This window comes from Rhinopithecus roxellana, chromosome 6 (genome assembly GCF_007565055.1).
Source record: "Rhinopithecus roxellana isolate Shanxi Qingling chromosome 6, ASM756505v1, whole genome shotgun sequence".
Lineage (NCBI taxonomy): Eukaryota > Metazoa > Chordata > Mammalia > Primates > Cercopithecidae > Rhinopithecus > Rhinopithecus roxellana.
Genome location: NC_044554.1, coordinates 97399322 through 97426509, shown reverse-complemented (window position 1 = coordinate 97426509; position 27188 = coordinate 97399322). Strand labels below are relative to the sequence as shown.

At 57.1% G+C, this 27188-nt stretch overlaps 1 protein-coding gene across 2 annotated transcripts; it reads right to left on the bottom strand.

Moving 5' to 3' along the window:
- Nucleotides 1-5: 5 nt before the first annotated feature.
- STX1A (syntaxin 1A) lies at nucleotides 6-20484 on the bottom strand. 2 transcript variants are annotated; one of them, XR_004058091.1, is made up of 10 exons: nucleotides 20386-20484; nucleotides 9349-9426; nucleotides 8893-8992; nucleotides 5865-5939; nucleotides 5066-5139; nucleotides 4865-4973; nucleotides 4541-4614; nucleotides 3629-3766; nucleotides 1528-1723; nucleotides 6-1282 (listed from the first exon to the last, which is right to left on the bottom strand). XR_004058091.1 is itself a non-coding variant. In XM_030933184.1 (10 exons), exons 1-10 carry the CDS (start codon nucleotides 20413-20415, stop codon nucleotides 1205-1207), a joined length of 867 nt encoding a protein of 288 aa, XP_030789044.1. In that variant the 5' UTR covers nucleotides 20416-20484; the 3' UTR covers nucleotides 6-1204. The 2 variants fall into 2 exon arrangements, 1 of the variants encoding a protein (XP_030789044.1); XM_030933184.1 differs by having other exon boundaries at nucleotides 1528-1638.
- Nucleotides 20485-27188: the final 6704 nt, after the last annotated feature.

Here is a 27188-nt window from a genome sequence, read left to right as displayed (position 1 = left end):
AGAGGCCTGGTACAGATACAAATGTTTATTCTACATAAAAATTTCACAAAATGGGCAGCTGGTTGTACCAAGACCTTTGGTGAAGGGGTTGGGGGAAATCGCTGTTCAAGAAGGCAACACGGACGGTCACAGTCACTGGGCAGGAGTAAAGCCGAGGGAGGGTGGGGCACACAGACACGGCCCCATCCCCTGCTGCATGCACTCGCATGCATCTCCCTGCCTGTCCACGAGGGAGGGGGTGCTGGGGCGGGGGCACATTTCCCATGAGAAGCCCCAAGGTGGTGAGGAGGACGAGGTAGCCCTCCCTGGCTGGCTGCCGAATACTGCATCCGGGACACCTGACACCCACGTGGCACATCGATGGGGGATGGCAAGGGCAGGATGAGACTGCAGGCCTGAAATGACATCTGACTTCCCAGAGCACAAGACAGTAGGGGCCACCATCCCAAACATGCAATGCTGGCTCGAGGGCCTGACAGCAGCCTGCTCTGCCTCCCTGGCTGCTGGGGTGGCTGGAGATGGGGCACCAACCAGCCCCTTCCAGAGGGACACCTGGGGTCAGGCCCAGCCCAAGGGGTTGCTCCTGGGGCTGGAGGAATGTGGGAAGGGAAGCTGAGGCCCAGGACCCGATGGACTTTGCCCCTAGGCAGGGGAGGGAGCCTGGAGCCATGGCAGCCTGAGTCTCCCTGGCAGTGATCAGCGATTGAGGCTCAGAGCTGGGCTGTCCCTCAGGGCCACCTCTCCCCTAACCTGAAAAGCAGCACCATGTGGCCAGCTGGTCCCCACCCCTCAGGGCTCTGCTTGTGGGGACAGCTGGAGAGGCCAGAGGACAGGGCAGGTCAGTTGGAGGCAAGGTCAGGGTCCCCAGGGAAGAGCAGAACCCAGGCCCACCGAGTTACTGAAGGCAAGGAAGGATGGCCTGTGTCCCCTGGCGGCCCTGCCTGGGTCTGCCCCTCGCTGCGCACACTGCGTCCCACCCCGCTGGCTGCCTCCCTCTGCCTCTTCCATACAGACGCACACAGAGATCATGCACACGACACGGGGCGGGGACGGAGGGCCCATGGCAGAGAAGGGAGCATGGGGGCCAGGAGGGAGGGTGCTCTGAGCCAGAGGCGGGGGTTGGGAGGGCAGCCCAGCCAAGTAGCAGCAGCCAGGGCCTCCTCAGAGTGGCCCACCCGGAGTGGAGTGGCAGTTTGGGCGGCTTCTAGGCGAAGATGCCCCCGACAGTGGAGGCGATGACGATGCCCAGGATCACACAGCAGATGATGATCATGATTTTCTTCTGCGTGGGGAGCGGGCAGGAGAGGCCTCAGACAGTGGTGGTAGCAGGTGGGGTGGGACTATGGCGAAGGCTGAGGGCTGGACAGTCGCCGGGGATCCAAGCAGGGGAAGGTGATGGCCTGGGAGGGGGTGGTCACGGGGAGCTCCCGAGAGCAGGGAGAGAGGTGGGATGGGGAGGGATGTGGGATGTTTGGGGGTCCCTAATGGGTGCTGGGGCATGGGCTTGGGCAGGGCTGGGCTACTGACCCGGCGCGCCTTGCTCTGGTACTTGACGGCTTTCTTGGTGTCAGACACGGCCCTCTCCACGTAGTCTACCGCGTGTTCCACGTTGTACTCGATCCTGTCAATCATCTCCCCCTGTGGGGCCGGGGGCACCCAAGCTCCAGAGGGCCCCCTCCTCAGGGTTGGGTTGGGGCTCGGGGCAGGACTTCAGGAAAGCACCCTGAGGCCAGAGAGAAAAAGGGGGCATGAGGAGGATGGGGTACAGCTTCTCATCTGGCCAGGCACCCTAGGCGGGCTGTTAGAGGGCCAGCAGGCTCCCCAAGGCAGCTCCCACGTCTCCCCGCAGAGCAGCAATCCTGGGGGTGGAGCTGGCCATGCAGTCTCAGCTGAGGGTTGGGGACCATGCAGAGAACACTGTCAGAGGTGGCAGTGTCAGGCAGAGGAAGGTGGGAGCAGGAGTGGGTGTGCTAGAGTCTGGGCCTGCCCTGGCCATAGCTCCTGAGGTGGCCACGGGTGAGCCTCCCCACACCCACATCCCCAGGCATGATGGCTCCATCCAGCTCTGTCTGCTGTCTGGGGTCTTCAGTCTTTAAGAACTCGAGGTCAGGAGTTCGAGACCATCCTGGCCAACATGGTGAAACCCTGTCTCTACTAAAAATACAAAAATTAGCTGGGCATGGTGGTATGCGTCTGTAGTCTCAGCTACTCGGGAGGCTGAGGCAGGAGAATCAGTTGAACCCGGGAGGCAGAGGTTGCAGTGAGCCAAAATCCAGTGCACTCCAGCCTGGCAACAGAGCAAGACTCCGTCTCAAACAAAAACAACAAAACAAAACAAAACAAAAAAACAAAAAACCCTGCCCAGCCCCACAGCCCTCTTGAGCCCTGTGATCTGGTCCCATGATACCCCAGAGGCCAGTCTGACCATGACACTGCCCCACAAAACTCCTAGGGCATGTCTCCCTCTCCAAGTCCATCCGTTGCCTTCCCTGGCGTCCACGTCACTGTGGTCTGTTTCTCACCAGATGGCGGCAGCAGCAGCCTCCTGACGGCCTCCCTACTTCCTAACCAAGGTCACATCACTCCCATACTTAAAACATTCCAACCTGGCTGGGTGCTGTGGCTCACATCTATGATCCCAGCACTTTGGGAGGCTGAGGTGGGAGGATCACTTGAGCCCAGGAGTTCCGAGACCAGCCTGGGCAACACAGCAAGATCCCATCTTTTGCTAAAACAAAAAACAAACAACCCAAACCCCCTCCAATCTGGAAGAGACTGCAAATTCCTCAGCACACTGCCTGCCAAGGCCCCGTCCATCTCGTCTCCAGCTTCATCTTGGTTCCAACCACTCCTTGTGCCCCAGCACCATGGACCTCCTTTTTCTGTTCTGAAATAAGTCTGGGTCTTGCTGGGCTTGGGACCTTAGTGTTGCTGGGGCCAGCTCTTCATCTTCCCCTGTGAAGTCTTCACAGCTGGCTCCTTTTCACCGTTTTCTGGCATCAGTTCAAATGCCCCTTCCTGAGAGGCCTTCCTTGACCACTCACTCCAACAAAGGCAGCCACCCCATCGTGGTCACAGTGTTACTCCAAGTGTAACTTTGGAACCATAGTGGCTGCAGCACCACCCTTGAGCTTGTCAGACAGGCATCTTCCCAGGCCTTCACCTCACCTGCCAGACTCTGGGACAGGGACCTGGAAACTTGTAAGTTCTCCAGGTGACTCATTCAAGTTTGAGCCCCACTGAAGAACCTTCCATTTGTTCTTTGGCAGCCCTTTTGCCCAAAAGCCATTCACTCCAGGAAGCAGGTCCCTCAGCTGTCCTGGTCACTGGAGAAATGCATGGCCCACAGTGGCCCCATGAGGAAACAGTAGGGGAATGATAGCTGGCGGGGTGTAGGGGGTGGGGCCATGCAGGGCCTGGGGTCCTTAAAGGTCAAGCAGAGCCATGCAGAGGACAGGGACCTTCGGGTGGGCAGGGTCCTGGTGGCAGTTTCAACAGCAGGTGATTGGTTACCTGAGAACTTGGTCTCTCCCCGGCAGGGCAGCGTGTCGGGCAGAAAGGGTGAGGTTAGTGCAGCCCTGGGTGCTGGTGTGGGCTGGAGTGGAGGGCAGGGGGGCCCGGCGCTCACCTGGCTCTCCACAAGCATGGCCATGTCCATGAACATGTCGTGCAGCTCACGGATGCTGTTCTCCAGCTTGATGATCTCGCTGTGCCGCGTCTCAATTTCGCTCAGTGCCTGCTTCGAGATGCTGGAGTCCATGATGATCTGGGGGTGGGAGCAGGGGGCTGGGACCCAGAGGCTTGCTGAGGGGCAGGGCAGAGGGCCGAGGGGGAGGGCGTTTGGGGTGGGCAGAGCTGCTCCGGAAGGGGACCCGAGGCTTCCTCCCCAGCCACAGCCCTGCCCGCCTTGCTACCTGGCTCTGCCACCTGCTAGTTATGTAATTTCTCTGCGACCCAATCTCCTACCTGTAACCTGGGGCTAGTGACACTCTCCACCTGTGCTGGCCACAGAGCGAGTGCTCAGTGACAGTCCTTACCACCAGCGTTTTGCAGAGCCTAAGTTGACTGCCCCGTGGACCCAGGCCTGGAACCGCCTTTCTCCCGTCCCTTCCCCCCCCACTGAATGTGACTGCTCCCCCGCTCTCTCCTGGAACTCACAGCCCCAAGCCTGCCTCGAACACCTGTGTGCCACCTCCTTCAGGGAGCACCCCTGCCCGACTTCACGTGAACACAGAGATGGCCAAATGTCCTCCAGGAGGGGAAAAAGGCCCACGGATAAGAGGAGAAGCCCCTGGCGGCCGGCGAAAGGAAGTGGGTACAATTGGGAGGCATCAGGAGACAGGGGTCTTCAGTCTACCTTTGCCACAGACATTTATGTGACCTCAGCCTGGTGTTTTCCCCTCTCTGGGACTCCTCCTTCCTTAAAACCTGCCTTACAAGGGATCTGTGTCCAAATACTGTCCAGACCCTGCACTAGGGGTCATGAACGTGGGGAACATGGTGAGGGGATCATGGCAGGAGGGGTGGGGCCCACACTCACCCCAGAGGCAAAGATGGCGGGGTTCCCACTCTCCAGCATGTCCTCCAGCTCCTCACTGGTCGTGGTCCTGCCGGCTGCAAGCGAGTGGGGTCACACTGAGCCCAGCCCTCGGGGAGTTCAGCAGCAGCATCGGGCCCCGCCCCCTCCAGTCCCAGGCCCGGGCTCCCCCCAGCCCCGAGATCAGCAGCAGCCTCAGGCCCCGCCCCTTCGGCCCTTAACACAGCAGCAGCCTCAGGCCCCCGCCCCTCCAGCCCCTAACTCAGCGCCTGCCTCGGGCCCCACCCCTCCACGCCTCGCCCACTCCAGGTCCCGCCCCCAGCTCACTGATCTCCAGCTGCCTCTGGATACGGCCCTTGCAGCGCTCGCGGTAGTCGGACTGCGTGGCGTTGTACTCCGACATGACCTCCACAAACTTTCTGGACAGCGTGGAGTGCTGGGGGCCCGAGATGGAGGTGCAGGGATCAGGCCCCGCGGGGACCGACCCAGAGTCTCAGGTGCCCGCCCACCCTAGACTCCCGACCGCACCTGTGTCTTCCGGATCCTCAGATCAGCAGAGGAGCGGTTCAGGCCTTCCTCTTGCTCGATGGACTGCTCGATGCCTGGGGGCACAGGTGGGTGCTGAGTCAAAACCAGCCCCCTTTACCCCCGCCCCGGACCCGCACACCTGGCATCTATCCGCCTCCCCACATCTCCTAGGGTATGTGTGTGACCTGTGGCTGGTGGGGTCAGTGCCAGGCACTGATGGAGGAGGGGCCTACAGAGGCCCTTCCAGCTGTGACGCTGTGTGGTATGTGCACGTGTGTAAATGCACACCCACTCCAAGCCGTGTATGTGTGTGAGGTCTGGCAGCTCCTGCCACTCTGGCCTGGGTACTGCTCCCTTTCTGCTCAGAGAGGCTGTGTACGAGGGGCCGTGCCCACAGCGGGGAGAGCCAGGGGGCCCCTGCTGCAGGGCATGTGGCCCCGAGGCCTTGGCACTCACGGGGTGTACGTGTCTGTTCACCCAGCATACAGGGCTTCTGCATGAGACCAGGAAGTGCTGGCCACTTCTTTAACCCTCTTTAGCAGAGGTGAGGGGCAGTGCCCATCCAGAGTGGAGCCCTCCCTCGACAAAGCCTCGGGCGGGTGTGTCCCTGGGCCCAACTCAGAGCCTGGCACCAACGGGCCTTGCCAAGTAGCTGTTGAGTGAATGGGCACATGACGCCACCCTCAGAAAGGAAAGCAAGATCCGGCGCACCCCCTCAGGGTGAGCAAAACCCCATGGGCTCCCCAGAGGAAGCAGGCCTAGAATGCCCCCCACCCACCCCCAGACAAGCCTGACTCACTCTTTAACTTGGAACGAACTTTGTTTGCTGTCTTCTTTATGTCGGACATGAGTTCTTCCAGCTCCTCCTTCGTCTCTGGGGAGGTAGAAAGGGTGGGGGTGGCCCCCTAGGCTCCGCCGGGGACTGATGTGCAGACTCAGCCTCCAGCACAGGAGCCCCAGTGGGGGCTCTGGGTAGATCCCAGTTCTCCCCTGCTCCCCTGGCTAAGGCTCTGCCTGCCCCCTCCCTAATTCTGGGCCAGGGATGCACCAGCTGCAACCTCACCCCCTCTTGTGCTGTCTTCGGAGGAGCCTCCCTTCCTCCTTTGCCGGCGCCCCCACCCCCTGGAGATAACAGATGGGTCTAAATTTAAGGCAGAAATAATTGTGGAGCAGCTGGCGATGCTGGAGTTGGCACCGGGAACAGTGACTTGATGCTTGCTGGAGTTGAAGGTGGGGGGGGGGTGCAGGCTCACCTGGTGTTACCTGGTGGCTCAGGAGGGTAGGCAGCCAGCCAGGGGGCTGACAGGGGACCATCCCGCACTCCCTGAGTCGCAGGCTCAAACACTCTGGGTGGGGCAGACCTTGCTGTTCCCACAAAGCTGTGCCTCCCGGGGTGCTAAGTGCCCGGCGGATGGAAGGGGGCAAGGGGTGGATGGCCTGGGTGGGCGCTGATGTGGGCCCTGAGGTCCAAAGAGGTGGGCATAGTCGGCCCTGGCCGTGGCAGGTAGCTGGGGCCCTGGTGAAATTGGAGGAGGGTGGTGGCATAGTGTTTTGTGACCCTTGTTCCAACTAGAACCATCTTCCTAAAGCTGGCAGAGGCCATGGGGGTGCCCAGCTTGCCCCCCTGCCTGAGAGGAGCTGGCTGGAAAAGTGGGGCAAGACAGCTGCCTCCCCTGGGGGTGCTCCTGGCAACACCCCAGTCTCAGGACACCCCCAGGACTCCGCCCCGGGAGAAGCTGGGACTAAGCTCTGGCTGTCACCTTCCCACCCGCCCCTCTGCTTGCCTCTGGGGCTGGGGTTTGTCCTAGAGGGGACAGGGAGGGGTATCGAGAGTGGCTATCAGGAAGGCCCCGGATGGGGTCACCTCCCAAGTGGAATGCGGTGGGGTGGAGCGGGGAAGTGGGGGTTCCGAGGCGCGGAGGAGGGCGCCTCATCCGTAGGAACAAAGGAAAAGTCGGTTACCAGCTGCTCTGACGTCTCAGCCTCTTTTGCTCAGACCCAAAATAGCCCAGGCCGGATGGCAGCCCCCAGAGGAGGCAGAGCCCGCCTTGCCCGGGAGAGCCCCCCACTCACTGCCATCTTTCCTGGAGACTTCTCCTTAACTCTGTACCGCCTGTGCCCTAGAACCCCCAACATGAGCCCCCTCCCCTTAGCGAGAGCCTGGGACTGCTCAGCTCACGGGTGGTGACTCAGAACCAGTCCCTGTGACTGTGCATGACACCGCAGCGGGAGACGGTGCGGGAGGTGGCCTGCAGGACCCAAGGTGTGGAGCAGACAGCTCTGCTGCCCCATGCCCGCCCTACCTGCCAGCAGCGAGAGGCCTGCTCCCCTGCTCTTTAGAGCCCTCCGCCCACCCCACAAGTCAGCCACCCCCTGACCCTGAGCAGGAACAGCCCACACAGGGACACACGGTGACCCAGATACCACTGGGCGCACAGACATCCATCTCATGCTGCCATCCAACAAATCTCTAGGGCGAGGAGCGCAGCATGGTGAGCCCTGGGCGTCCCTCTCTCCCTCCTGCCCTTCCTGAGGCAGTCCACCCTGCTCCCACCTGACCCATTTTGCCTTCTGAGGGTGGGGCACTGGCTTAGTTGGTGTGGCATTGACCTGGGTTCATGCACAATTTGGGGCTGTGGAAAGATTTACTCTGGGTTCTTGAAGATGCCAGTGGGCTTGGGGGTGAGGGGTCACAGACCAGGAGGCCGTGCTGGAGGCGAGAAGAAAATCTGACCTCGGGCACCTGTGTGGCCAGGGCCTGCCTCCCTCAAACACCTGATGGCTGCATCCCTGGGACTCAGGGTGAGCCCCCCTCCAGGGGAGGGCACCTATGCCATCAGCCTGGCACCTCTCAGTGTAGTAACCAACATCTCAACAGGAACGTGAGGACCGGGTTGGGGGAACCTGTCTGGGGACGGAGTGCAAGCCTGACACACAGGCTCCCAGTGTGGAGGGAGAGGGGTGACTTCCTAGAGCCCTGAGAATGCCCGCCCCGGGGTGCCACGTGGCCAGGTGCCAGGGCTGCCAGCTCCTTCCGGAAGCTCTGCCTGCTTGGCCAGCTTGCCCTCCCACAGCGCTGACGCCTCAGAGCTGCCATCTGCTCCCCTGGGAGGCGAGGGGCGGGGCAGGGCTGGACTGAGAGGCCTTCCTATTGATCAGACAGCTCCCTCCTTCCCTCCTTCCTTCCCTTGCTCCCAAAAGCCCAGGGCTGCAGCCAGCCCAGTTGCCTTAGAAAAAAGCCAGTTCGGCCGGGTGCAGTGGCTCATGCCTGTAATCCCAGCACTTTGGGAGGCCGAAGCAGGCGGATCACGAGGTCAGGAGATCAAGACTGTCTTGGCCAACATGGGGAAACCCCATCTCTACTAAAATAGAAAAATTAGCCCGGTGTGGTGGTGTGTGCCTGTAATCCCAGCTATTTGGGAGGCTGAGGCAGGGGAATTGCTTGAACCCAGGAGGCAGAGGTTGCAGTGAGCTGAGATCATGCCACTGCACTCCAGTCTGGTGACAGAGTAAGACTCCATCTCAAAAAAAAAAAAAAAAAAAGTTCACTTGAGAAGGGTGGGGCCGATCGCCTCTCCCATCACCCAGGTCTTCGGGGAGACCTGGTCTGGCCGGCCTGGGATGCTGGGTTCTGACCCCCCAATTCCAGGCCGGGGACAGCTGCATTTCCTAAGGCTTCTCCTGAAATTCTCCTGACCCTGGCCTGCCCAGGCACTCCTACGCCCACCAGCCATGCAGGCTGTTGGGGTCCTGTGAGGCCTCCCTGGCAGCAGCCCCTCCCGGAGGCCTGTGGGGCCTGAAACCTGTCCCCCACCCCATATACTCACTCTCATCGGGGTTGGGGGAGGCCAGGATGGCACTGTGCTTCCGCTTCACCTCCTCCACATTCTCTGCGATCTTGTCAATGAAGCCTCGAATCTCCTCCACCTGCGGACCAAGGCCGGGTGATCAGGAGGAGGAAATGGGGGGAGAAGGCTTCTGGGGCCCAGGTATGGCCCACAGTAAGGCTGTGGTCAGGGCTCAGGGGGAGGACAGGCCAGGCTCCGGGTGCTGGGGTGCAGTGGGGGTGCGTCCTTCCAGACCTGGATGGAGAGGGGTGCGATCGTACATTTAGCTCTGCTCTGAGCTTCCATTTATTCACCCACAAAACGGTTCCTTCGTTGGCACCCTGGAGCTGCTGGGCCAGGTGCAGGTGTGAAAGATCCCTGAACCTGGCTCAGAGGTGAGAGTGGCCCCCCAAGGTCTGCCAGTGTGCGGGAAGGGGGGGGTGTGCTGGCTCCCACCTGTTCAAAGAACTCATCCATGAAGCGGTCTCGGTCCACGGTGACAGTGACATCATCATCATCGTCGCTGTCCTTGGCCTGTGTGGGGTTGTGCACACATGAACGGACGTATGTACAGGACCTACCTCTACACACACAGGTGCCCAGGGTGCAGTGCCAGGGCTCCACCCCTCCCCGTCTCCCTGGGGGCCTCTGGGCAGGGACAAGAACAGGCCTGGCTGTGCCCTCCGCTCCCAGCCACAGTAAGATCTGGCAGACCACTGGGGACCCAGCACAGAGACAGGGACCTTGCCTGGCACACTGGTGTCAAGGCCAAGTCTCAGCCTCCAGGCCAGGGACTTCCTCCCTTGCCTATCCGCCTGCCCCCTCCCTGCAGCTGGGGAGGCAAGCGAGCCTGGGGCCAGCCGCTCTGTCTGGGCCCTCTGGGTCCCCTAGGCCCCTGGGACAGCTGCCTGGAAAGTGCATTCTCTACTCTTTTGGCCCTGTGGTTTACACACACACACACACACACACACACACACACACACACACACACACATTTTTAGAGTTGAGGTCGTGCTGTGTCACCTAGGCTAGAGTGCAGTGGTGCAATCACAGCTCACTGCAGCCTTGAACACCTGGGCTCAAGCAATCCTCCCACCTCAGCCTCCCGAGTAGCTGGAATTATAGGTGTGTGTGTACAACCACGCCTGGCCCCAGTGGTTTTAATTCAGGTGGAGCCCAGAGGCCCCAAGCTCCCTTTCCAGAGTGGGCCCTGTAAGGGTAGACCTGCCTGCTCTGTCCCAGGCCTGGGTACCCCTAAACCCCAGCCCCGAGGAGGGATGGATCATATCTCTTAGGAATCTCCTGTCTTTTTTTTCTTTTTTTTTTTTGAGACAGAGTCTTGCTCTGTCGCCCAGGCTGGTGTGCAGTGGTGCCACCTCGGCTCACTGTAAGCTCCGTCTCCCAGGTTCACGTCATTGTCCTGCCTCAGCCTCCCGAGTAGCTGGGACTACAGGCACCCGCCACCACGCCCGGCTAATTTTTTGTATTTTTAGTAGAGAAGGCGTTTCACCGTGTTAGCCAGGATGGTCTTGATCTGCTGACCTCTTGATCTGCCTGCCTCAGCCTCCCAAAGTGCTGGGATTACAGGCATGAGCCACTGCGCCCGGCTCCTGTCAGTCTTTTTTTAAAAACAGTTTTTACATTTAATTTTTATTTTTGAAGAGACAGGGTCTCACTGTGTTGCCCAGGCTGGTCTTGAACTCCTGGCCTCAAGCGATCCTCCTGCTTCAGCCTTCCAAAGCACTGGGATTGTAGGTGTGAGCCACTGCACTTGGCCTCCCTGTCGATTTTGACATTGGACCTTGGTCTGCCTCCTTCCAGTCCCAGACGTAGGCCCAGCAGGCACAGGAGGCAGTCATGTTGCCACTTGGCTCGGGTCCTGCCTTAGGCCTCAGCCACAGGTGCAGGCCCCACCCCACTGCCCCAGGAGCAGCTGTACAAAAGCCACCCCCATCACGGGGTAGGGGTAATTATACTTCTGACTTCTCGGCATGCCGGGCACAATCATTACTGTCTACCTCACACCGTGAGTCAGCCAGGGTCAGCCCACCCTGCTGGCAAGGCCAGGTCTCTCTCCGCAGCCAAGGCAAGGATATCCAGGATGGCCACCCTGGGGCAGGGACTGAGGTCTCTCAGCCTGGGGCTCAGGGCTTGTTCCCACCTCTTTTTTTTTTTTTTTTTTTTTGATAGTATTGCTCTGTCACCCAGGCTGGAGTGCAGTGTCGCGATCTTGGCTCACTGCAACCTCCACCTCCTGGGTTCAAGCAATTCTCCTGCCTCAGCCTCCCGAGTAGCTAGGATTACAGGTGCACGCCACCATGCCTAGCTAATTTTTGTATTTTTAGTAGAGAACTAAAATACATAAAACATAGGGGTTTCACTATGTTGGCAAGGCTGGTCTCGAACTCCTGACCTCAGGTGATCCACCCACCTTGGCCTCCCAAAGTGCTGGGATTACAGGCGTGAGCCACCGCATCTGGTCTTGTTCCCACCTCATTTCTGAGTGCCTCATGGGAGCGGCCACTGCCTGGCTCTGCCCACCTCGGTGCTCTCTCGTCAGGATGGAGGCAGGCGGAGGTTGAGGGGCTGAGAGAGCTGAGGGGACTCATCAGGCTGGGCCTTGACCCCTCTGGCTCTGTTTACTCTTCTGTGAAATGGGGACAGTGACACCTGGCTGCATGGAGGGAGGGCTGAGAAAGAGTGGGGAAGCAGGGCATGTATGTTTGACTGATGAATGGACTGATTAATTGATTGAGACAGGGTCTCTCTCTGTCACCCAGGCTGGAGTGCAGTGGCATAAACATAACTCACTGCAGCTTCGACCTCCTGGGCTCAAGAGATCCTTTCACCTCAGCCTCCCAGGCTGCTGGGACTACAGATGCATGCCACCACACCCAGCTAATTTTTCAATTTTTTTTTTTTTTTTGTAGAGACAGGGTCCAACTATGTTGCCCAGTCTGGTCTCGAACTCCTGGGCTCAAGTGATCTTCCCACCTAGGCCTCCCAAAGTGCTGGGAGTACAGGTGTGGGCCACCGCACCCGGCCTGGGCATGTTCCATGAGGGGCTGTGCCCCTGGGGCTCACAGCTCCCATTACCCCATCAAAGTGGGGACTCCTCGGGAGAGGGGGTAGTTAGGAGCTTTGATAGAGGCAGCTCAGAGGGGCCTCCTCTCTTTAAGATATCACACCACCTCCCCAGCAGCTAAAATAAATCCTCATTCCCACTCCCCACCGAGTGCCTGCAGCTGTCACCAGGTGGCATCCCCTCCCCTACCAAGCTCCCTACAGACACAGAAAATCCAGGAGCCGTTTTTACGCTTTTAGACCGTGACAGGCCTAGGAGTTGAGTCAGAGGAGCCCCCCCTAGGGAAACTGAGGCAGAGCGCTATCAGGAGGAGCCCAGTTCCTCTTCCTGGGCAGGCTGCCAGGTTGGGAAGCGGCCCCAGGAGCTTCTGCCATCCAGCGTCCTGCCCTCCTGGCCCTGGTGCTCAGAGGATCAGGGTAGATGACAAAGGGTGGATGGAGAATGATCCAGCTCCCTTCCCATGGCCAGAGACAAGCGTCACTAACAGCCCCACCGAACCCGTCCTGCCCTCAGAGACCCCTGGCCTCTGTCTGGTGCCTCTCTTGACCTCAGCTTGCCCATCTGTGTAATGGGGGCAGACTGTCTCCAGGCATCCGGCCAGCTCTGACCTGCTATCTTCTCCAAAGGCTGAAGGCTGGACCAGGAAGCTTCTCTAACAGAAGGGCTGGCAGGGGAGATGCTCATATCCTCCTCTGGACCCTCCGTCTATGAGGGTGGGGTTGGGGAAAGGGAGACCAGGGCCAGGCTCTGAGGGGGGCACCCAGGTCAAGTCTACCCTGGAGGTGGCATTGAGATTAGCCCCAAAGTCAGTGGGAGGGCTGAGGGCCTGACCTCTGAGGCATGGTCAAACCAGCCGCGGCTCGGAGCAAAACTAGAGGGGATGGGCCAAGGGGGCCTTTCCTCCCCACATCCTCCGACTTCATTCTTGGGAATTTTCACCGCCAGCTCTGCTCTTTATCCCGCTGCCCTCACCTGGGATCAGACCCCACTCCACCACACCTACAACCGGTTCCTGGCCCTACCATCCACCCTCTGCCCCCAGGCTTCCCCCAGGTACATCCCTCTGCCCGGGATGCTGATTCCATGAAGGTGACATTCCCCTCTTCCTCAATGCCACCTTCTTCCACAAGCCTCCCTGTCCCCCCAGATCAGTATCTCGCATCTCGTTCTTCCATACACCATTCACATTCCTATCAGAGCCATGAGTGAATACTCTCAGGCCCTAAGGGACCTGAAAAGTCCCCCTGGCTTCAGCTTCCAGCCTCAGCTTGCATACCTCCTGTGACCGTGAGCTCACTAGCTTCCCCAAACAGCTCTACCCATCTCGGGCATCCCTAACTGTTAGAGTCCTTCTCTTTCCTGTGGTTTGGTTCCAGGCCATAAAGAACCTGTGGGTGCTCTCCCTGGGGTGCCCCTGCTATAGATCTGAAGGTGGCATCCACATCCTCCCTAGATTTTTCTTCTCAAGTATTCCTTCCCTTTCAGATCCTTTCCAGGGACCCCAAATTACAGCCCCTGCCCAAGACTTGTTCCACTGTGCCTCTGTCTCCTGTCGTACAGCACACAGACTGAATCTGCTGCTGACTGTGGTCTGGGCAATGCTAAAGATCTGGCCCATCCCCTCCCTCTTTCTACATGATCTACCTCTATTAATACAGCCAGCGATGAGATAAGTGATCACGTAGCGGTTCCTGTCAAGAAAAGCCCCAAGCCCTTCCCAACCACTATCTGTGGAGTGGATTTGGGGTTCGAGTAAAGGACCTTTTTCCTGTTTCTTCATTTGTTCCAATGCTTATTTCAGTTTGTGGGATTCTGATGGCTCCTGACTCTGTTGCCCCCTGCATCCTCATCCACATCCAAGCCAGAGCCTGGTGGCAACATTCTAGAGATGTCCTCCAAATTAACTCTGGCATGTAATCGGTTCTCATTGGACATGGAATAAACTGATAAGGATGCGGGATGGCAGAGCCCCATTGCCATCCTCACCTCCTCTGTTTCCCAGCCCAGACACACTCTTGACCAAAATGTAACTAGGTGATGTGGCTATCCTGGCATGCTGTCTTCCTGGTGTCTTGGGCTGGCCAGGGTGAGCACCGTATACATAAAGCATCCAGGCATGATGGCTCACACCGGTAATCTCAGCAGTTTGGGAGGCCGAGGTGGAAGGATTACTTGAGTTCAGGAGTTTGAGACCAGCCATGGCAACATAGCGAGACCCCATCTCTACCAAAAAATACAAAAATTAGCTGGGCGTGGTGCCATGCATCTGTAATCACAACTACTCAGGAGGCTGAGGTGGGAGGACTGCTTGAGCCCTGGAGGTCGAGGTTGCAGTGAGCTATGATTGTGCCATTGCACTCCAGCCTAGGTGACAGAGCAAGACCCTGTCTTAAAAAAAAAAAAGGCGGACACCTAGATTTCTGTGGAATAATTAGGGCCCAGCTCCCTTGGGGATCTACCAGTGTGTTCTGAGTGGCAGTTACAGCTCTGGAGAGGGGGCTGGATTGGAGTTGGGGACTTGGAACCCTCCGCTGTGCAGGTGGCAGCTGGAACTGTGGGGCACAAACGCAAAGGCCCAAGTGTCTTAGGACGGATGTGCCCAGATATCATACGGGCACCTTGCCTGCCTCCTAGCCAAAACCAGGCTCCACCTGTTTTGCCAGAGTCCCCTCCTCCGAACTGCCTAGCGCAGAACTCCAAGGTGCTCCAGGGCCCCCAAGCTGGAAACCTAGGACATCTGCCATCTTCCTCCTCTTCTCCCATCCAACCAACATCCAATTTATCCTGGCACTTTTTTTTTTCTTATTTATTATTATTTTTTTTGACACAGAATCTCACTCTGTTGCCCAGGCTGCAATGCAGTAGCGCAATCTCGGCTCACTGCAACCTCTGCCTCTCAGGTTCAAGCGATTCTCCTGCCTCAGCCTCCCAAGTAGCTGGGATTACAGGCACCTCACCCAGCTAGTTTTTGTATTTTTAGTAGAGATGGGGTTTCAGTATGTTGGCTAGGCTGGTCTTGAATTCCTAACCTCAGTTGGTCTGCCTCCCTCGGCCTCCCAAAGTGCTAGGATTACAGGCGTGAGCCACCGTGCCCGGCCCTTATTTTTTTTTTTTGAGACAGGATCTCGCTTTGTTGTCCAGACTGGAGTGTAGTGGGAAGATCATAGCTCACTGCAGCCTTGATCTCCCAGGCTCAAGCAATCCTCCAGCCTCAGCCTCCAGAGTAGCTGGGACTACAGATGCCTGCCACCACACCTGGCTAATTTTACATTTTTGTAGAGATGGTTGTCTCACTATGTTGCTCAGGCTGGTCTCGAACTCCTGAGCTCAAGCCGTCTTCCCGCCTCAGCCTCCCAAGTAGATGGTACTGCAGGTGTGAGCCCCCAAGCCCAGCTAACATCCTGGTGTTTTTTTGTTCTGCATTCAGCAGTTCTCAAAGCTGGGTGAGCACCAGAATCCTTTGGGGGGATTTTAAAAAAAGAAAAAACAAAAACAAACAAACAAAAAACAGCTTCCAGGGACCCATCCCAAAGAGACTGAATCAAAATTTATAGGGGTAGCCGGGTGCAGTGGCTCATGCCTGTAATCCCAGCACTCTGGAAGGCCAAGGTGGGTGGATCACCTGTGGTCAGGAGTTCAAGACCAGCCTGGTCAACATGGCAAAACCCCATTTCTACTAAAAATACAAAAATTAGCCGGGTGTGGTGGTGGTACATGCCTGTAATCCCAGTTACTCGGGAGGGTGAGGCAGGAGAATCACTTGAACCTGGGAGGTGGAGGTTGCAGTGAGCCAAGATCGTACCACTACACTCCAGCTTGGGTGACAGAGTGAGACTCCGTCTCAAAAAAAAACAAAAAACAAAAAACAAAAAAACAAAAAAAAATTGGCCAGGTGCAGTGGCTTACACCTGTAATCCCAGCACTTTGGAAGGCTGAGGCAGGCAGATCAGGAGGTCAAGAGATCAAGGCCATCCTGGCCAACATGGGGAAACCCCGTCTCTACTAAAAATACAAAAATTAGCAGGGCATGGTGGCGCGCACCTATAGTCTCAGCTACTCAGGAGGCTGAGGCAGGAGAATCACTTGAACCTGGGAGGTGGAGGCTGCAATGAGCTGAGATCGCGCTATTGCACTCCAGCCTGGCGACAGTGTGAGACTCCGTCTCAAACAAACAAACAAAAAAACAGCAACAAAAAAATCACCACCTCCAACCAGAAAGGCTGGGAGGGAGTGCTTCCTTACCTCCCTACCACGGAGACTGCTAGGAAGACCAGAGCTTGCTGGAACCACAGGGGGCTGGATGCCCTGAGCTTCCTCTGGCAGAGGCAGGGCAGCCCTGATGGTCTCTCCTAGCAGAGACTCCAGGATTCCAGGACACTTTCCTGGATGCAACAGTCTTGACTCCTCCAAGAGGTGCAGAGGCCAGGCAGCCTCCAGGCCTATCCCAGGGGAGCCATCAGGCCGGCAAGGTTGATTCATCACTGCTAAGCACAGTGGCTGTTGTCTGCCTCAAGCGCTATTTTTTTACCTTCTTCTTTTAAATGACTAATCAAAGTCAATATCACTAGTGCAGAGAGGCCCGGAGCTGAGTCAGGGGTGTGCGAGAGGCCAAGCTGGGTCTCCAGGAAAGACGGCTGTGCAATCTGAGTCTCCTCACCCTGTCCCCAGCCTCCAGGTCTGTGTATACCAGGTCCCCGCCCTGCAGAGTCTGCCCCTTCACAGGGCCCCAGAGCGGCTCAGGGAGGCAGCTTCAGGCCATGGAAGGGGCCAGGCTCTGCCCCCACAGGCTGCGTGGCCTCAGATAAACACCTGGCCCTTTCTGGACCTGTTTTCTGACCTGTAAGATAGGAGGTTGAACTACATGGTCCCAGGAAGCCGTTCCATCTGCACCCCAGATGAAAATGTACCCAAATGCATCATTCATGCTGGGAAACCCCTGGGAGGTAATGGAGGAAGGATTGGGGGAGCCCTGTCCGACTCCTGTTCTTATACCCTCATGCCTGCCACTCTGCAAGGCAGGTAACACTGGCTCCATTCTGCAGATGAGGAAGTGAGCAGAGGGAGATTAAGGATGAACCTGCCCGGTGTTGCCTCTCAACCGCCAGACTCTTCCCAGCAACGAGAGAGAGAAGGGGAACTGGTGGGCAAAGTAGGGCCCTGGGCCTCCCCATCCAGGCCTGCCTGGTGAGTTGGGCCCCGGTCTAGACCTCAAGGCAACTCAGGGGGCCCCAGACACCAGCTGTCAGGACCACCTGCTATTCTCTCCTGGCTGGGCATTCCAACCTCTCTGCCTTCACTAAGCTGTCCCCTCCTTTGGATCACCATTTCTCCTCCTATTCAAATCCAGCTCCTGCTCCTGGGCTATCCCAGGGTCTCTTCTTCCAGGAAGCCTTCCAGCACTGTACTGCTCCAACTCTCCCTCCTTGCTACGTCCTCAGCCTCCTGCAACAGGTCCCATGTGTCTGTCCCACATGACCTGACACATGGACAAACACCGTTCTGGGCCCAGGGAGGGATAGGTCAGCTCTGCAAAGTCCCCAGGAAGAAAATCAGGGAGTCTCTGAGTTGAGGGGAGGAGGCAGCTACAGCCCAAGTAGGGCTCCCTGGGGGTGCCCTAACCCAAAACTCTCCCTGGCTGTGTGATCCTGGCCCTGTCTTCGGTCTCTCTTTGCCACCTGTAACCTGCAAATGACCTTTCTGATCTCTGAGGACCTGCAACAGCATTGAGGCCCCCTGGCTAGTCCCCAGTGACCCCCTTCACTCCCCGTCTGCAGAGGGAGAGGTGGGAGCTGGAGAAGGCTGGAGAAGGCTGGAGAAGGCTGGAGAAGGCTGGAGAAGGCTGAAGAAGGCTGGAGAAGGCTGGAGAAGGCTAGAGAAGGCTGGAGGGCTGGGCCGGGCCTGCAGAGTGAGGAAATGCGCCAGCTCCTTCCCCAAGTGTGACTTTTATAAATAAGCTCCCTTCGCCTCCTTCCAAATGTGGTGGCGTTGGGTGGGGGAGAAGGAGAAAGAAGAGGGAGGAGGAGGAGGAAGAGGGAGGGAGGGCAGGCTGGGAGCGGTGCACAGCCGCTGTCCCCAGCACCATCTCTGTTCAGCCCAGCCCAGCTGGCCCCAGTCCAGCACAGTCTAGCCCAGTCCAGCCCAGTCCAGCTCAGCCAGTGCTGGCCTCTTCCTTCCTGGGGATTCTGGGCTGAAAATTCTGACTCCTGGGGTTTCAGGTCTCCTACAAATGCGGAGCTGGAGTCAGGAGACCTGTGGTCCTGCCTCTTGCCCGGAGAAACTAAATTCTAGGCTTTGCCATCCCCACTTCACAGATGGGAACCCCAGGTCCAGAGGGAAAGCAGCCCTGTGGGAATGGCGGCCCCACCAAGACTGACTGTCTCATCCCACCCTGTGTGGGCTCCTGCCAGCCGTCCTCCTGTCTGCTAGAAAGCCCTCCCTGGGCAGGGCCACCCGGCAATGGGTACAGCCTCCCTGGGCTCTGAATGCCTTGTGTGGGGAGGGTGGGGGCGTCTGGAGCGGAAGCCTCAGACCATTCAAACCAAAGCCTGGCTTCACCATCTAATCAGGGGGCGAGGAGATAGTAACAGAGGCAGACATCAGAGCAAAAAGATCTGGGTTCAAACGCTTCACAACCCCAGCTCCACTGGCTGTCCCCCAGTGCCAGCCAGGCCTGAGTCTATCTTCAGGGATGAGGCAAAGCCCTTTTCTACCACCCCTCCCTCTAGCAGGCAAGCCACGTCTCCTTTGTGCCTCAGTTTCCCCTTCAGCTAGGGGGATGAAGGCTGACATGCCAGAGGCTGTTATCCTATGTAAGGGCCCATGGTTCCCCTGACCACTTGGTTCCCACACATACCCTCGGGTAACCTACCAGGCGCCCAAACATCAGCAAATTACACCACACAGTCATCCATCACCAGGAAAACACTCATTCTGACTCAACGGAGCTCAGGAAACTTGAGGGCAACCACAGGGGCCGCGGGGGAAGTGTTTAGAGCCCATATGCGACTTGAGGGACCATCTTCTTCCTTTGAAACCTCATGGGGTTTACCCCAGGGGCCGGGCGCTGGGCCAGGAATAACAGGTCTGGAGGCAAAGTGTAGGCTGTGGTGCCAGAGCAAGTCAGGGAGATGAAAGCAGGGGAGCCCAGGTCCCGGTTCCAGGATGCCCAGGAGGCAACCATGACATAATGGGGCAGACAGGCTCCAACTCAGGGAGCCTCTGGGTCAAGGAGACAAGCCGTGGGGTCAAACACCCAAAGGACACTTGACATTTTCCACAGGAGGGGACCTTAGGGTTCTAGTTCCTAGCTGAGGGCGCAGGGTTGGGGTGGGGTTGGGGGGCTCCCGGGGATCAGCAGGCAGGGCTCCCAGCCAGGTGACCAGATGACCAGATGAGACTCAATCTAGTCTTGAGCCTTGATCCTCCCCGCCCCACGGGACACACCCAGGGAGGCTTCATTTCCGTCACTGTCCTCCACTCCCTGTCACCATTCTCCTGGGCTCCCCATCCCTAAGGGCAGAGGCCAGGGGAAGGGGACCCACGCAGGCTGCAGGAGTCCCTGGGCTGGGAGAGGGTGAGCTCTGACTCAGAACATTTGTGCATCCTCCTACTTCCCTCAAACCCCGCCCCAGGAGCCACACCCCAGGGGTTTCTGAGATACAGGTGGAAAAATAGATTCAAGTCTCAAGGAACCCTGAAGGGTCTGAAACGCCAGCCAGGGCTGCCCGGAAGCCCGAAGGTGGACAGGTGGACCGGGGGCGGGTGTGACCGCCCCCCACCCCCAAACCTGGGGCGGGCAGTGGATCCCTACCGCGACCTAGCGGAGGGGGAGCCACAGGTGATGGGAGCCACAGGTGACCAGGGCGGCACGAGGAGGCCGCCCCCACCTAACTGCCAGGTTTCCGCAGCGCGCCCCGCAGCGGGGCCCCGCTCAGGGGACCGGCCCCGGCCCACCGCGGTCCCCTCGTCTGTCTACACCAAGGGGGTTCCCACCGCTGTCCCCTCGTCTGTCTACACCGAGAGGGGACGAGAGGTCAGAGATGAGGGACAGTGGGGGGGGCCAGAGAAAGGGCCTGCTCTGCGGGAGGGGGAAAGAGGTCCCGCCACCGAAATCCCATCATACCCTCCGAACCCCCCAAATCAAGGGGGCCCCGAAAAGTTTATCCAGGACCCCGGACTCCAGCCGACCGTCCACTTGTCAGCTCGGCCGAGCTCACGCGAGCCCATGACCCCGAGTGGGTCCGAGGGGCGGAACCCGGAGGGGGGTCAGGGTCCCCAGCTGGCCCCGCTCCCTCCAGCCGCGGCTGGGGGCGCAGGAGTGGCCGCCCTCCTGGCCGCGGGAGCCGGGCGGGGAGTGTGCGGCGCGTTGGCGCGGGCGGCGGGCGGCCGCGCGCGGGGGCCGGACTCACCGTGCGGAGCTCCTGGGTTCGGTCCTTCATGCTCCCGGGAGTGGCAGCGGCGCCGGCTGCAGCCGTGTGAGCTCCGCATGCGCGACGGCCGCCCCGCGGCTGCGCAGCACCAGCCCGGCCCCGCCCCGGCCCTCGGGACCCCGGCCCCGCCCCACCCTGCCCGGGCCCCGCCCATACCCCGCCCCGACCCCGCCCCACCCCACAAGAGCAGCCCCCTGGGGGTCGAAACCCTGGGGTCTCCTCCTGGACGTTCCGCATGGGTGATCGTTCGCGGGCATAGGTCCCCAGAGACCCTGCTGCCTCCTCTGCCCCAGCCCCGTCTCATTTTTTATTTATTATTTTTGGAGAGAGGGTCTCGCTCTGTCGGCCAGGCTGGAGTGCAGTGGTGCAACCATAGCTCACTGCAGCCTTGAGCTCCTGGGCTCAGGCAGTCCTCCCGCCTCAGCTTCCTAGGTGGTTGGGACTACAGTTGCTCGCCACTACTCCTGAATAATTTTCAAATATTTCGTACAGACAGAGTCTTGCTGTGTTACCCAGGCTGGTCTCGAACTCCTGGCCTCAAGCGATCCTCCCTCCTCCCAAAGCTCTGAGATTATAGGTGTGAGCCACCGTGCCCGGCTTCCAGCCTCTTCCCTACATAGCTGCTTAGCATTCCTGTCCCAGAATCTGGTCCTCATCCCCAGATCCCTTCACTTCCCCAGAATTTGCTGGAGGTTGTAACTCCCTCCTTCATTTCATTACCTTGGGACCTCCTGCACTCCCTTCTGTTCCCCAGCCAAAAACCTCCTGGAGAGTTCCAGCCTGGGAGCCTCCACCATTCCCCCTTGCTCCCATCGTCCAGTCGGGACTCAGGCACTGGCTCCTTCTTTCCCTAGGATTTCTCAGTTCACAGCTCTGATGCTGTGTGACCCACCCCTTTTTCCTACAGGATGCAGGAACGCCTCTAATTTATTTATTTATTTATTTATGTATTTATTTATTTATTTATTATTTATGAGATGGAGTTTTGCTCTTGTTGCCCAGGCTGGAGTGCAGTGGCGCGATCTTGGCTCACTGCAACCTCTGCCCCCTGGGTTCAAGTGATTCTCCTGCTTCAACCTCCCAAGTAGCTGGGATTACAGGCGCCTGCCACCACGCCTGACTAATTTTTTGTATTTTTAGTAGAGATGGGGTTTCGCCATGTTCGGTAGGCTGGTCTCGAACTCCTGACCTTGTGATCCGCCTGCCTCAGCCTTCCAAAGTGCTGGGATTACAGGTGTGAGCCACTGTACCCAGTCAGGAACTCCTCTGTCTTTGGGAAAGAGATTTAATTTTAGACCCCTCTCCTTCTCCTTTCCCTGCGTCCCCAATCCTGAGCTCTGGCTCTAGGCCTGAGGTTCTGTTTTCTCTTTTTTCCTTTTTGTAGAGACAGGATCTCCTCATGTTGCCCAGGCTGGTCTTGAAGTCCTGGCCTCAAGCGATCCTCCTGGCTTGGCCTTCCAAAACACTGGGATTATGCTTGGCCAAGGTAGGTTCTATTTTCTGTCTAGAAGCCTGGGGCCTGGCTTCCTCTAGGACTCATGGGAAAACCTGTGGAGGAGTGGGAGTGGGGGGGGCCAGTCAACAGCAGATGTTCTTTTGAAGGTTCCTGCCAGCATCTCGTTGCAACAGTGGTCTCGCACACACCCCCATAAGCCCGCTGTGCCCTCTACCACCCCCAGCTGTCGCTTCTGTGGCCCACACCCTCTTGACCCTAAGCCAAGCACACCCCTTCCCTTACCCAGGACTGCCAAAGCATTGGAGCTCTGGAGCCAATCCAGCCCCCTGCTGCCCAGTGTGTCTGGGCCTGGCACCTCTCCCAGACTATGGGCACAGGTTAGCTGGCTGCCAGGCAAGCTAGGGACACTGTTCCAGCTTTCCCTTCTTCCCTGGAAAATCTGGCCCAAGACGGTCCGATGTGGCCTGGCAGGGGGGACAGCCACACCTCCTTCCAGTTGTCCCGGCTTCAACTTTGGGTGCCCCACAGAATGGGCATTGATGGGGTCCCATTTGACATAGGAAAAGCAAGGACGTAAGTGCTAGAGGAACTTGTCCAGAGATGACAAGTGACAGGGGAGGCTGCCTGACTCCTGGTCTAGCCTGCAGGGTGAGTCAGTGGGGTGGGTCACACGTATGCCCCCGGAGCCCAGTGTCTGGCCCCGTGGGGAGAGGGCAGGAAAGGGAGGCTCAGTTCCTGCCTTCTGAGAGCCCTGGTGTCACACCAAGCATCACTCATTGAGATGCATATTAAATAGTAGCATGAAAAATGAATAAAGATATAAATGTGGCCAGGCACAGTGGCTCATGCCCATAATCCAGCACTTCGGGAGACCGAGGAGGGAGGATTGCTTGAGGCCAGGAGTTTAAGACCAGTCTGGGCAACATAGCGAGACTTCATCTCTAAAAAAAAAAAAAGAATGTGTGCCTTTCACTTCACTCTCTTTTGTTTTGTTTGTTTGTGGTTTTTTTTTGTTTTGTTTTGTTTTTTGTTTGAGGCTGAGTCTCATTCTCTCACCCAGGCTGCAGTGCAATGGTGCAATCTAGGCCCACTGCAACCTCCACTTCCCATGTTCAACTGATTTTCCTGCCTCAGCTTCTTGAGCAGCTGGGATTACAGGCACCCACCACCACTCCCGGCTGATTTTTGTATTTGTAGTAGAGATGGGGCTTCACCATGTTGGTCAGGCTGGTCTTGAACTCCTGACCTCAAATGATCCACCTGCCTTGGCCTTCTAAAGTGCTGGGATTACAGGTGTGAGCCACTGTGCCCGGCTTCTTCTTTTTTTTTTTTTTTTGAGATGGGGGTCTCACTCTGTTGTCCAGGCTGGAGTCCATAGCACAATCTCAGCTCGCTGCAACCTCCGCCTCCCGGGTTCAAGCGAACCTCCCTCCTCAGCCTCCTGAGTAGCTGGGACTACAGGCATGAGCCACCACTCCTGGCTAATTTTTGTATTTTGGTAGAGATGGGGTTTCGTCATGTTGCCCAGGCTGGTCTCGAACTCCTGGACTCAAGCGATCTACCCGCTTCCCAATGTGCTGGGATTACAGGCATGAGACACTGCACCTGGCCTTGCCCTTCACTTTAAACTCTGCTTTTCTGCTAAGTATTTTCCTCATTTAATCATTCATTCATACATCAAACATTAAATGGGAAACCGTGCTCTGGGGCCACTGCTCTGCACTCAAGACGTTCCCACTGCAATTGGGGAGACAGACATGGTTTTAGCGGGTTAGGGAACCAGAGTGGCTTCCCAGAGGTGGTGACATTCGAACAGGTTCTTGCAGTGGGATTGCAGCAGGGAGTGAACAAAGGAAGGACGCTGGGGCAGGGGTGGGGGTGGGGAGCTCTCAAAATGGAGCACTCTACCGGGAGCCCCTCAGGAGCCTGCTGTGGCACTCTGGTGGGAATGGGTAGACATAGGTGGGGGATGAGCCCAAGGAGGGAGGAGGCCTTGGATGCTAAACTATCGTGCAGACAAGGGAAGCCCACTGAGGGCCAGATTATCATCCCTTTATTTATTTATTTAGAGACTGAGTTTCACTCTTGTCGCCCAGGCTGGAGTAAAATGGCACAATCTTGGGCCACTGCAACTTCCGCCTCCCGGCTTCAAGCAATTCTCCTGTCTCAGCCTCCCAGATAGCTGGGATTACAGGCATGAGCCACCACATCCGGCTAATTTTTTTGTGTTTTTAGTAGAGATGGGGTTTCTCTATGTTGGCCAGGCTGGTCTCAAACTCCTAACCTCAGGTGATCCACCCACCTCAGCTTCCCAAAATGCTGGGATTATAGGCATGAGCCACCATGCCCAGCCTTCATTCCTTTATTTAAAAAGTATTTATTCGGCTGAGTGTGGTGGTGGCTCATGCCAGTAATCCCAGCACTTTGGGAGGCTGAGGCAGGAGGATCGCTTGAGGTTGGAAGTTCAAGATCAACCTGGGCAACACAGGGAGACCCCCGTCTCTAGAGAAAAATCTTTTTCTGAAAATTAGCTGAGCATGGTGGTGCACACCTGTACTCCCAGCTACTTAGGAGGCTCAGGTGGGAGGATTGCTTGAGCCCAGGAGTTTGAGCCTTCAGTGAGCCATCATTGTGCTGCTCTACACCAGCCTGAACAAGAGAGTGAGACCCTATCCAAAAATATATAAAAATAAAAAGTATTTATTGAGCATCTACTATGTGCCCACTATTCTAGATGCTGGGAATACAGCAAAAGACAAGATGGACAAGCCCTTGCCGCCATGGAGTCTGTGGTCGAGTAAAGATGCCAAACACACAAATAAATAACATATATAATGGTGATGATATGCTACAAGGAAGATCAAGGAAAGACAGGGTAGGAACTACTTACTGGGTTTGAGGGAGGAATTCCAGTTTTGGTACAGTTCAAGTTTTTTCTTCTTTTTTTTAAAGACAGGGTCTTGCTGTGTTGCCCAGTCTGGAGTGCAGTGGCATGATCATGGCTCACTGCAGCCTGGAACTCCTGGGGTCAAGTGATCCTCTTGCCTCAGCCTCCCAAGTAGCTGGGATTACAGGTGTACACTACCACACCTGGTTAATTTTTGTATTTTTTGCAGAAATGGGGTCTTGATATGTTCCCAGGTTGGTCTTGAATGTCTGGGCTCAAGTGATCCACCTGCCTCAGCCCCCTGAGTAGTTGAGACTCCAGGTGAGCGCCGCTGCGCCCAGCTCCAATTCTAGATGATTTGGTCAGGGAGGTCCTTGCTGAGAAGGTGGTATTTGAGTAAATCTCTGAAGGACGTGAGAGAGTGAGTCATGTAGGTATCTGGGGAAGAGACTTCTGGGCAGAGGGAACAGCAAGTGCAACAACCATGAGGAAGGCGCCTGCCTAGTGTGAATGAGAAACAGCAAGGAGGCGAGGAGGCCTGGAGTAGAGGAGGGAAGAGAATGCTCTTGAAAGAAGTGAGGCCAGGCCGGGCACAGTGGCTCACACCTGTAATCCCAGCACTTTGGGAGGCCTTGGTGGATGGACAGGAGTTCAAGTTCCAGACCAGCAACATAGTAAAACCCCGTCTCTACTAAAAATACAAAAACTAGCCAGGCGTGGTGGTGTGTGTCTGTAATCCCAGCTACTCGGGAGGCTGAGTAGGAGAATCGCTTGAACCCAGGAGGCGGAGGTTGCAGTGAGCTGAGATCCTGCCACTGCACTCCAGCCTGGTGACAGAGCCAGACTCCGTCTTAAAAAAAAAAAAAAAAAAAATGCTGGGGAGATGGCTTAACCTGTAATCCCAACACTTTGGGAGGCTGAGGTGGGCGGATCATCTGAGGTCAGGAGTTCAAGATCAGCCTGGCCAACATGGTGAAACCCCAAAACAAGCCGGGTGTGGTGGCAGGTTCCTGTACTCCCAGCTACTTGGGAGGCCGAGGCAGGAGAATTGCTTGAACCCGGGAGGTGGAGGTTGCACTGAGTCAAAATCACGCCACTGCACTCCAGCCTGGGCGACACAGCGAGACTCTGTCTCAAAACAAACAAACAAACAAACAAACAAACAAACAAACAAACAAACAAAGCAAGCACAGGGCAAAGGCTGGGCATTTGGGAACTCCCAGAGCTCCTGGGCACAGCTTGGTGTTTCCATCCCATAGGCTGGAAGGGCTGGGATGAGCCCAGGCCCACTGCAATCCTGACATTGAGCGCTGCTGCCACCTGCTGGGCAGGGCCGGTATTGCTTTGCCTTGCCTTGTACCTGTGTGGGGTGGTTGGCATGAAGACAGTCACCACCTGTCCTCCAGAAGCTCTGGGGCTGGTAGGAGAGGCACAGTGACAGTGACAGGACAACGATGAGGAGGCCCAGTGGCTGCTGGGGTCTGGAGGAGGAAGAGGAGGAAGCTTTTGTAGGATTCAGGAACAGATTTGTTCCTGGAGCATGGTTGTGGGGGCTGGGGAATGGGAAGGGCAGCTGACCCAGGCTGCATGGCTCTGTGTGTGTGTGTGTGTGTGTGTGTGTGTGTGTGTGTGTCTGTGTGTCTGTGTATCTGTGTATGTCTGTGTGTGTGTCTGTGTGTATCTGTGTGTGTATGTGTGTGTCTGTGTGTGTGCTGTTTGCGTGTCTGTGTGTGTGTGTCTGTTTTGTGTGTCTGTGTGTGTCTGTGTGTGTGTGTGTAGTTGAGATTCTCTTGTTGTTGCTTTATCAGGTCTGGCAGGCTTATTCCCCTTTTCTCCTCTCCTGGGAAGCTGGCCCTGGTCCATTTTGTTTTTCTTTTTGTAATTTAATTTTTAAAAATTGCAGGGTGAAAAGAAAGAAAGAAAGAAAGGGGGAGAGAGAGAGAGAGAAGGAAGGAAGGAAGGCAGGCAGGAAGGAAGGAAAGAAGGAAAAAAAATAAAATGACAGGGTCTTGCTATGTTGCCCAGGCTTGTCTCGAACTCCTGGGCTCAAGCCATCCCCCCACCTCAGCCTCTCAAAGGGCGTTTGGTGCCCTAACCTGTGCTTTATACAAAGCACTGGCCACGGTGTGAGGCGCCTGCCTCCTTTAACCCTTACTATGACTCTGTTAGGGAGGCCCTCTACTAGCTCCATTTCACAGATGAGGACATTGAGGCATACAAAGTCATAAGGCTTGGGTGGCAGTGCTTAAATTGCCAGGCCCTGCCAATCCCTGGTGTTTTGATCACCATGCCCAGCCCCCCAGCCCGCCTGGTAGCTCTCTCTCCCCATCCCAGTTCACCATTAGCTGGGAACCGTCTCCTGGCTCAACCCCAGGCCTGGACTCAGCCATCATGTGGGAGCAGGATGTGGGCGGCCAGGGAAGGAGTCCTGGTGCTTAG